Source organism: Borostomias antarcticus, assembly GCF_949987555.1.
Source record: "Borostomias antarcticus genome assembly, chromosome: 6".
NCBI lineage: Eukaryota > Metazoa > Chordata > Actinopteri > Stomiiformes > Stomiidae > Borostomias > Borostomias antarcticus.
The window spans coordinates 30,897,137-30,908,134 of NC_140239.1; the positions used below are offsets into that span (position 1 = coordinate 30,897,137).

At 41.3% G+C, this 10,998-nt stretch overlaps 1 protein-coding gene across 1 annotated transcript in view; it reads left to right on the forward strand.

Annotated features, from left to right (window-relative positions):
* Window positions 1–4,430: 4,430 nt before the first annotated feature.
* The window catches only part of lin28b (lin-28 homolog B (C. elegans)), a gene marked incomplete at both ends in the record, with an annotated part of 24,014 nt that continues 17,446 nt past the window's right edge, over window positions 4,431–10,998 (forward strand). The window contains 2 exons of the mRNA XM_084440145.1: window positions 4,431–4,458; window positions 8,658–8,854. Coding sequence (XP_084296271.1) covers window positions 4,431–4,458; window positions 8,658–8,854 — 225 coding nt within the window. The remainder of the gene's footprint in view (window positions 4,459–8,657; window positions 8,855–10,998) is intronic.

A 10,998-nucleotide genomic window follows, 5' to 3' on the forward strand; every position in this document is an offset into this window, starting at 1 on the left:
TGACATAGTTTCAGGATGAAGAGGACAGGGAAGTGATGTCACACAGGAAGAATTTGTAGTTTTAACAGACGGATCTATGAGAACGAACTACAAAGTTAGAACAACAGTTAAGTAGGAAAACAGAAAAACTATTTTTGGAGTGAACACATGGGTGATCACTCCAAAAATGAAAATGAAATTACATTAAGAGCATCATGAAAATGGGCCTGGTAGTTTTTGAATAATCCTGCTTATTAAGAAACTAAGGGACAAACGAACTAACCGACAGACAGAACCATACACGCGCATTCGCGCTGGGCGGAGGTAATTAGGCTGCGGGAGTCTTTCCTCTCCGTGTTGTGTGTGAAATAGTTACACTTGGTATCCACAAGGGGGCAGCCTTTTGACGGAATAGCGTGTGTCCAAAGGGGGACATTTGAGAAAATTCGTATTTACCCTCTCATTCTGAATTATTCTATCAATTAAAACTCCTTGATCGTGGAGACGATGCGTTTTTTGTTTGTGTTATTTGTATGTGAGGGTAATCCATGTTGTCAACTTTCTGTGGGAAGGCAGAACATTACATTAATTAAAACATGGCATGTAGACTATAACAAAGCCCATATATTCCCAAATGCTCTTAGTTTGAGTGAACTCAGTGCTCTTGATGTCTAGTGTCCACACATGGTTTTCATTGGGACACATTGTGAAAGTAATACAAATAATATTCAGTTATTTGAGTGTAGCTTCGACTGAACCAATAAATGAAGATAACCAACCCAATTGAAAACATGATTATTCTATAGACATGTCGTTTTGTCCTACAGACAAATAATACAACATCCCTGTACATTGTTTTCTAAACCCTTAGGCCTACTGTTTGTAATAGTTTGTAAAAAAGCATTAGGCTACGATGATTTTGTTAGTAGTAAATGTTTTCTGTAAAAAGTTGCAAGTCTGTGTTCCTCCCTCTCTTTCTATTAATTTGTATTTCTAGTCAAAGTAGTTTTAAATGAAATTATGTTTAATAATAATGAAACTATCCTCTGATTATAGGGTTTTTCAAGATCTGATTTCACCTGCAGAAACGAGCTGATGTTTGAAAAGTATAAAGTTAGGCTTAATGTTATTCCTATTTGCTTTGATGCTTATTTACTCTCCTCAAATGACTATCAATTCTGTTTACAGTGGGCTTACTGTACTTGCTGCTAGACTAATTATTTCACCTTGCGTTTTTGTTCTGTCTTGTCTGACGACAGTGATTTAAAGTTTTATTTAGTCGCGTTTCTCATGATTCACCCCGTAGGGAGGAGAATATGACTCCTAGATGAAGTCACGTGTGAGTCGACAGTATCCACAGTAATTGGAGACTTAGCCTACTGGTCGAGTAATTAGAGTAGTTAGGGACTTAGACTACGGGTCGATAATTATGGATACCCCTACCACTCAATCAGCATCACAATCAGTTTTATTTGACACGTAGGCTTCTAGAAATGTGTTTTGGTCAATTGGTGCACAACACTGATGAAGACCACATTGGAGGGGGTGTGAAGACTAGACGGGACAGTGCAAAAGTCTCAAGTCTATATAGGCTACTCATTAAGTCAATACACAATCAAGATTTGCACTCAAAATTATTTTCATCAAACTTTCATATTTTATCCTCTTTTGACTTGAATTGGTCTTTGAAATGTAGGCTACCACATTGTTTTAGAAAAACAAAAATAATAATAATAATACGTTTTTGGGACTATTTTTACAGCAATGTGAGATAAAACAATGTTACATTCATAGCAATACGTGTCACAATCAATTATGTTATCTACTTGAATGTCTTAAAAATATTTATATTCAGAATGTTCTGATTTATGTACCAAATGTGCAGAGTACTATCCCTTTCAAGTATTGCTTTAACATTATCAAATCAACACGTTAGTCTCATTTTATACACATATAATTACTAGTAAAATATAAAATATTCTACACAATGAATGGGCTACATGTTAAGAAATTAAAATAAAGTTTTAGATAACTTCAAGACAATGTGTGTAAACGGAATTCTATAAACACAATCATCCACATATGAGAAACAGATGCAATTGAGCCTGAATTAACGTGTTAAAATACCAATTTATTGAAACGCTAGAGACAAAACACATTCACAACAAAACTAGTCCAGTAGCCAACAGTCAAGAATAGATGTGTTAACGAAAAGAGACGCTTAATAGCAGAATATCAGGGTTAGAAAATAAAAGTAGCTACAAAACATGGTTTTAACAGGTTTACAGGCTGTGGTCTGGCCAGCTAGACATGAGATTTGAAATAGGCTACATTATGATTGTAGAATAGTCTGTTTCATCAAATCCAACTCAATGATAATACATAGTTATAGTGATGATATATGGGTACATATTTTCATTTTAAAATCATAAAATGAGACTTTTTTCTTAACGTCGAATTATAGCCTACCTGTCGACTATACGACCACGAGGTGTCACTTTTGAGCTCGGAAAATACACTCACCCACATGCTCGACAAGCAGAGTTTATCATGGTAGAATTCATAAACATGTAGGCTATGCATAGGATCAAAACCCATACTATGAACTCAAATAATACAATATCGACATACAAAACATTGTCTATCGTGGACGGGCGCTGCGCATGTCACAAGCGCTTAGGAAGAATGCAGCCGTAATGCTGCATAGCACTTTGAAATAGCCTAGCCTAGGGAAGGCTATGACCGACACATTAGCATTAGCCTAATCCAAGTATAGAAATAAATCTAAGTGATGCTTGCATAGCATGCTCAGAACCCAACCATGCTTGACTGTGTAATCAACAACAAAAGGTAAGAAGGCGCGCGCGCTGCCCTTGAGGTCCTCGAACCCGTGCACGCGCACTGGGGAGGTTTGTTCGATAAGAGACCATTTGGGTTATTTCACTGAAATAACATTAAGGCTGATACAAACGCAAGCAGTGAATATAGGCCTTGGAGATATTGCCATATTCTAACTAGTCTTGAAAATAAGGCTTCTATGCTACTCCGGAAGCCCCTGACTGGTCTCCCCCTGTCTAGGGTGACTAGGGGAGGTCGGGTCTATTGATCTGTCATCGATGGGACCGATCACCTTGAATATCAGCGAGAAAACGATTGATCGATAACATGTATTTACATAGGGCGTACAAGCATGCTGCTTGATTCCGACAATGGAAAGCCACAACGTGGCGCTGTACTCTCTCCAATAGACTGCAAACAGGCCGGCCAGTGTGGTCATTGATGTCTAAAGCACTGGTCCGAGGCCAGCTTAGTTGTCTAGCTCCTAGTGGATACATACAGAATGAGACCACAGGGAAGCAGATCCCAAATCAGAGGACGAAGGCTGGGAAATATGACCAGTTAGACTATGCGTGCTTTAGCATGAGTGAAAGTCAGAAAGTTGATCCAAAGCGGGAGGGTCTGACTATGGCTATATTATGCATGGTCAGCTCTCTAGGCGTGTGTGGTTTCATTGTTAAGTTATTGATATCAACCTGTAATAGACCATTGTGATGCTAAAGTGGAAGGTAGAGTAGAGAGCTTTCCAGGAGGGGTGGGGGAGGCGAGCCATGTAAGGAGGGTTGAGTTTTAAAGAGATGTGATGTTAAAACAGAGATGACAGTCTAGAGAGAAGAGATACTGGTTACCTGATTGCAGTAAGACAGACTAACCTACAGATTCCTATAAGCAGTGAAAGGAATGGATATCATTTGATCAGACAGTTTGAGCTTCTCGAGGATAGATTTGGAAAGTTTTTTTTTGAAAGTTTTGTTTTTAGGTTGTACAGGATTTTAGACATGACAGAAAACAGCTTTTGTGCTATTCTGTCCAGGATAGCCTAGCCTACATTAGTGATTAATGATCAAAAGAAAGATATTGGGTTTGACTAAATCATTTTCCAATTGGGCCTGATAGCCTCCATGTTCCTAAACCCCCAAGAGTCTGTCCTATAAAAAGATCCCTTATATGAAAGCTAAACCGATCAGAATTTATATTTTCGTTAGCCTATAAGTAGCCTAGCCTTTGGGGTTGAGATGATCTGTTCTAGATTTCTCTGCATCACTCAGCAACTCGTCTGTCCTCCATAACAAATTAAACCAAATCTAGTAAAGTCTACTTGTCTCGCGAGTCAGTCCGCTTAAGTTACAGTGTCACAATTAAATATTCATCAGTGGAAAATCACCTAGGATCCAGTGAGAAGAAGCTTATACGGACGGATTACAAAGGAGAAAATGTTTTTTCAACCAAAATTCCGGTAGTGTCCCTCGGTTGAGCGCGCTCGTGCTCTTCACAGCCTCTCTCCGGTTAATTGCGCCCCTATAAATAGACCCGGTAACCAGGTGGGGGACGGCTTGATTTGATCTGTCAGTAGCCTATACACTACCTCCACAGGTCTGAGAGAAGTACAGAAGATGACGATGGCTGTGCCCTCGCTCACAGGTAAGTCTAAATGATTATTATAGTTGTTCATAATAGCCCATGATTATCTGTTATGAATCAATCTGATGACAGATTAAAACGCTGGCACAGTTGCAGCGTGACGCTGTCTATAAACTTGTCACCACTTGGATCCACTTCCATTGTCCTTCTTTGTTGGGTTGTAGGCTGTGCATAATGTGATGCTTACACCGTGCATAACAGCTGTATCAAACTACAGACACCTATTGAAATCAAAGTAGCTGAATAGTCTATACGTTGTGACAAACGCAACAAGTTCCGAGACAAAAGTGATCACAACTTTTAGATCACCTAATCAAATCTAGTCCTTAATTATGATGGTTCTGAATGATTAGTATGGAATTAATGAAAGACCCGTTTCTCAAGAGAAGACTATTGAAAAACAACGTTACTGACCGGAGACATTTATCCTGTAAATTCTTGTGAATTCTTGAAGAAAAAAAACAACTCCGTTAGTCTCGCGACCCACCGCGTCTCCCCCAAAACAAGAGGCGCTCCTCGTTCCTCCCTCTGACGTCACGGGGGTTCATTCACCTAGCTTGGCCCTGTTTTCTCGTTTGGGGGGTATTTTATGGTCAGAGTAAAACAATAAAACAAAGCAAATCGAGTTGTTTAATGCTAACGACACGACGATGCATCCGTTGCAGAAACTCCAGACGGGAAGTTTAAGCCTCATGACTGTTTTTTCTTTTGTTAAAAAAAAATAATTCAGGAATGACTTTGCTATGAAAATGATTAGGCTAAAGATCACATGTAGGCTATCTTAAACATGTTAAACATGCCACAATGGGAACCTATCGTTTTAAACTCGTGCAACCATCCAATTTGACTCTTAATTTAATCTAAACAGCACTGAAGAGACTATTTCTTCTCTCATGTTATCACTTGTTCAAAGTATTCAATATCAATACAACATATTTTCTTTCAAAGAAACGGTTTTACTAATCACAACTTCAAACAAGTAACCATATTGAAACGAAAAAGGGGGCATTTTCTCATCTAGATTGCAGATTATACTCTGCCTAGTCAAACAAAGCAAAAGCATGCTAAATGGTAGGCCTATATTTGTTACACACCTTTACCTCACTTTTTCGTTTATTTTAAATGTTCCCAAACGAATGATGTCACTTTAGAAAATGACAAAGGGACTTTCAAACATAAAACAAGTTTTAACTGAACTCACACTTGATTTCTGTGTTTTTAAAACACAAAGCCAAGCTGAGTCAACTATATTGGTATTTGAATTGATCATGAATGCTGATTGCAAACATCAACGTGTTCAGTGAATGAATCAAGAAAGTATTTACCTTTTTTTTTTTGCTAGGAAAAACATTCTTCAAAACAGCTCTGACATGAGATGACCCGAGTCTCTGTCACCCATGTTCAGCCTCTGAAGAGAATATAAAAACGCGAGGGGTTGGCGGCTGGAATGCACGCACAAAACGACAAAATGAACTCCCCCACACTACGAGAGAGGAGAAAGGAGAGACGAACTCAATGAACCCTTTGAACCGCATTGACAGCAATGCAGGGTAAAGGCAAATTTCCTCTGTGAGCCTATGGCGAGATGTGGGGGTTGGGTGGGGTTGGCTGGGGTGAGAGAGAGAGAGCACTCTCTAGTCAGCAGACCGGGGGACCAACGCACTGCTCCTCGCCGTTCTCTGGTTCATTTCAAGTGAACTTATTCCACTTTACAAACGAGATTGTGACTAATGTATCAGGCTTGATCACACCTGTTATTATCATAAGCTCTTACTATTAGCGTGAAAGGGCCACACGAGCCATTAATCAAGACATCTTATGTCACTCTCTGATTGGATTCGGTTTCTTCGATCAGAAAAGCCTTCTGAGGACATGAGGGAGTCGATAGCATGTGACACCGGTGGTCAACCCTGTGACCCAACCCGTCATTTTATGACCAGGGTGGAGGCCTCCGCGACGCATCTTGAAAAACAGAGTTTGCGCGGGGGTTGGGCCGGGCTGGGTTGGGGGTAGGGGTAAGCTCGGGAATTCCGGAGGGTGGGCTCTTGGGTGGGTGGGTGGGTGGGTGGGTGGGGATGACTTGTTGTTGATTCATTCCTCCAACGTGTTTTTCGTCTTCTGCAGCTCCTTCAACGTAAACCCCTCTAGGCTCTGGCTGGTTAGAGAAAAGGCACTGGTTAAAGATAGGGCCTTGTAAAATGTTACTCAATATGAAGATGTTTTTCCAGACTTGCTATCAGTCTGTCCATGAGAATTTAGATGTTTTGATTGTTTGTGTGCTGCCTTCAAGAATTACATGTGCCTGCCTTTATTTTATAGGCTATTTTAACAATAATAAAGAAAAGTTTTACCAGAAAGATTTGCAATGTACCTTTGACCAGTCTGTGTTTCCTTAAATGCATTTGTCAGGTAGCCTATAGGTTGTCAATGATACACAGTTGTAGTTTTTAACTAGGCTAATTCACTTTTACAGTTTGTTTTGCCTTTTCACTCACATTCCATAGTTTTGTCCTCGTGCCTGCTCTGTGGTACTTGGGACTACTTGGTGACTATAAGGAAGTTTGGTAAACAATTGATCTTAAGTTCAGAAACCCGTTTTTTAGAATGTTGAAAAGCTGTCATAATTAATCAAGCCTATTAATAATTGACAGAATGTTTCAATTTACTTTATCTTCTTCGTGATTGCTGACAGTGATAGCTTACTTCAAATACATTATTACTTATAATTAAGTAAATAGCCTATTCAAATAGGTCCATGTATTCCCAAATACTTCCAAATGAAGAAGTGGATTAATCTTAGGTGACCTGGAAAATATATGCTCCTTTATATGTATCTTAGAGCCATAAAGTAGCCTATAGAATTATAAGAAGTATTCATGTAAACTCTGAATGTAGGCTATAACCATGTAGGTTTCTATCAATTACAGTATTTTTATTTGATGCAGTCTAGGAGTTTGTGTCGTTTCATTAGGTTAATGTTATTTGTTATTTCAGCATGATGTATGATCATCAGCCTACGAGCGATACCATTGAAGTAACCCACCTAGTGAGATATTACTGCTTCAAATAACCTCTTCTCACAAAGCACGTTTCCATCGGGAACAGTCATCTTTCTCAAGGCCCGGATGAAGAGCAGAGACCTTCCTCGGTGTGTCTTCACGGGGGCTCGCGTGGCACCGGGACCTTCTCGGTCGAACCCTCGTCCGTTTCCCTCACGTCCCGCTCTGCTCTCTGGATCCGTAGTGAAATTAGTAGCAAGAAAGCATGTAATTGACAAAGTCACGTGTTCAGAACGGGCACGGCAGAGGCACAGCCAGCCAGCCAGCGAATGAGAGCGAGGGAGAGGGAACGAGAGAGAGACCAGCGGTAGAAGTGCTGTGAGTGAGGAAGAGGATCGAGAGGAGAGACAGAGACATGACTAAATATCAAACGAGAGAAAGCACGCTGTACCATGCGAGCTAAATTTGTGAGCGTTGGAATAGAGGATGTCGGATTAATGGTGACTATCACAACCCGTTTGCGCAGAGGAACCGTTTCTATTGGAACTTTGGAACAGAGGGTCCGCGGGAAACATGGCCGAAGGTTATTCTGCAATTATTTCAATTTTTTTGCTCTCACTTTTTCATTTGATGCTATGGGAGGGGACCGCGTCGGGCTATTGTTATGCACCTCATATGATATGCACCGCCCCCGCTTACTGCCATGTGTAAAGATGTCTTGGTTATTGTTTGAGCTGTTTGTCTTATGATAGAGAGCGTTTCCTGCCCAACAAGGCAACCATGTGTACACCTGCCCTCTTGGGCTCAACACAACGCAATAGTACTCGCCTACATGTGAGCTAAATGCTTTAGAAGTTCCCCCAGTTTGCATGCATGTGCAAGGGGCACGCGTTTCGCCTCGCAGCGAACACTACTAATAACTTTAGGACGGTTTGCGTCGGTGTGGGATTCGAACCATTCAACCATGCGCCTCTTAACGCGTGAGTGATCGCGAAAATCGTTTCGAAGGAGAATTGTAACGACTATGAACATCTCGTATGGACCATTGGCGGGGATTCCCCCTTGGAGATGTTTTCACCCAACGGGGCTCCATTAACGCGGTGTACTAACTACGCGCGCACAGGGCGACCCCCCCTCCCCAACACGCACACACGTCTATTAAATCATACTGGAGCATAACTACTTTCATTTGCCTTTCAGGAGGGGCGGGTAAAGGTGTCGGTGAAGACCCCGCCAAGTCGAGCGAGTACGAGGAGCGAAGTCGTGTCCAGGTCCAGGTCTTGTCGGGGTCAGGCCACTGCAAGTGGTTCAATGTTCGGATGGGCTTTGGATTTATCTCGATGACCAGCAGTGAAGGTAGTCCCGTCGACCCCCCCCTGGACGTGTTCGTTCACCAAGTAAGTTCATACCCACCCGTGAAAACATGTTCAGTGATGTTGAGTACATTTCGACTTCCTTTTCCTAGATCGCGGATAAGAAAAGGTCAAATGATCATGTTATGTGAGGTCTATTCCACCTTTGGCCTTGTGTTTAGTGCATAGCCTAATAGTGATTAGGCCTGTTTTCATATTGGAATTAGGCCTATTTTCATATTGGACATCTTGTGAACCAGCACTTGGTTGTCAACCATGTTACTTTAAGCCCAAGATGACTATTGCGAAATTGTGTCCGCTTCTTTACACGGTGTTGTATTACTCGAAAAAAAAAAGATGATGGCACTGTAACATTTCCCCCAAATATGTAACATTACAGGCCTCTATATGACGTGCTCCTTACCACGCTGGGCAGAAAAACACGCTGGTCTTCCTTAAAGCGACACGACCCCTCTCCCCTCCCTTCCCCTTAACTGTGGAGGGAGACATTCACGAGCTATGACAGAGTTTGTAGTTGTCTCTTACGTCATGGACGAGAGAGCGTATTGAAATCCCACTAACGTGTCCTGCTAACGTGTTGGAGACCAAGCGAAGCCACGCGATTGGCCTAAAGATCTACTGGTGGTCCTAAAGATCTACTGGTGGTCAAAAAGTGTTTGTGATGAGAAGCGGTATCATTTGTTTTTATGTGTCACTTGTTGTTCACAATAAGGGCTGAACACAGTTTTGATCACATTGGATCACAAGCCCTCATGGAAAGGCAACCAGGCTGACTTGTAGGCCTACAGACGCTTGGGTTGTAGGCTGCTTGGAGACCCAGGGCATGTGTTTCACAGTACAACAATCATTTATGTTCATCAACCATCCACTCGGTTCATTTTTACAGCCTTATTTTCATCTGATTCTGTTGAAAACAAAGCAGACTTTATTCCCCCCTCTTTGAACCCCACTTTCTGCCGTTAAATCGGATTTTTACGGTCCCATAAAGTAGCTTTAAAGACCCGTGGAAGAGCGAGAGGGGATGAGGAGTCATTTTCACCATTTCATTTTCGCACTCATTCGGTGTGGGTGCTTTTATTGTGGCCTCACGGGAAGTTATTTTAAACTAGAGGACATTCTGGTTCAGATGTAGCGTCCAGAACTGGACTAAAGAGCTTTGGAAACATCTGTCAGACACAAGTGAAGCAGTTGGCCCTAATGGCACTGTCTTGTGCTACTGTTGGATCTCAGGTTCTGACTCTTGGCTTGGGCTTCTGTCACGTCTATATCTTCCTGTGGTCTTTGACTAATCGCTTGGTCTCAAGTGCGTGGATTCATGTGGGAATAAGAATCAGATCTGTGTGTTTTAACAACTTCCCAGTGTTTTAAAAAAGGAATAGTGCAAGGTTACAAGAAATGTTCCAACAATGTGCAAGAGAAACGTATCTGAACTTACGTTCGTTTGCGTATCTTTTGAGTGCTTAAGTTCATAGTTAGTGACATATTGTGTCTTTGAGAAGTTATTGCTGATTGCAAGGCCCCACATTGTAACACTATGCATTCTGGGTAGTTGGTGGTCGCATACATGCGTGTTTGCATGTGTTCAGATTAGGATTCAGATCTTAATGTCACATGGAAGCGTACGGTGTTCAATCACAGTGTGATCGCCACCTCCGAGATGTACTCAAAAGTTACAGATAATTACAAGTCACATATTTACAAATTACACAAGATGATGATTCTCACAATGGAATGCTAAGACATGAGAAAAAACAGTGTCACACTTACAGAATAGGCTAAACACTTTAATCCGAGTGATGCAATCGAAAACAGATCAAATGTACAATAGAAAGTAACGATGGGATCAAATCTATCGCACTAATCGGTGAATGTGTCATTGCATAACATAGCAATTTTTCTCCATGCCAAAGATGTCTGCTTGACAAATGTATTGATGTGAAAAAGGCAGACCTGAGTCTGGGAAATGCCCTCCAGGGCCTTGCAGAGCTCAAATGAGTACTCTGCTCCAGAACTTTGCTACCCAGAACCAGAACTATTGACAGAGATTCAGACCAGAGCGAGATTCTTTTCATATCTTTATCATCTCTTCTAGAGGATTACATTTATAACATGTTTATGTTAGGGATGAACAAAAACATTCAAATAACGATAATCCCCTATTCAAGAGC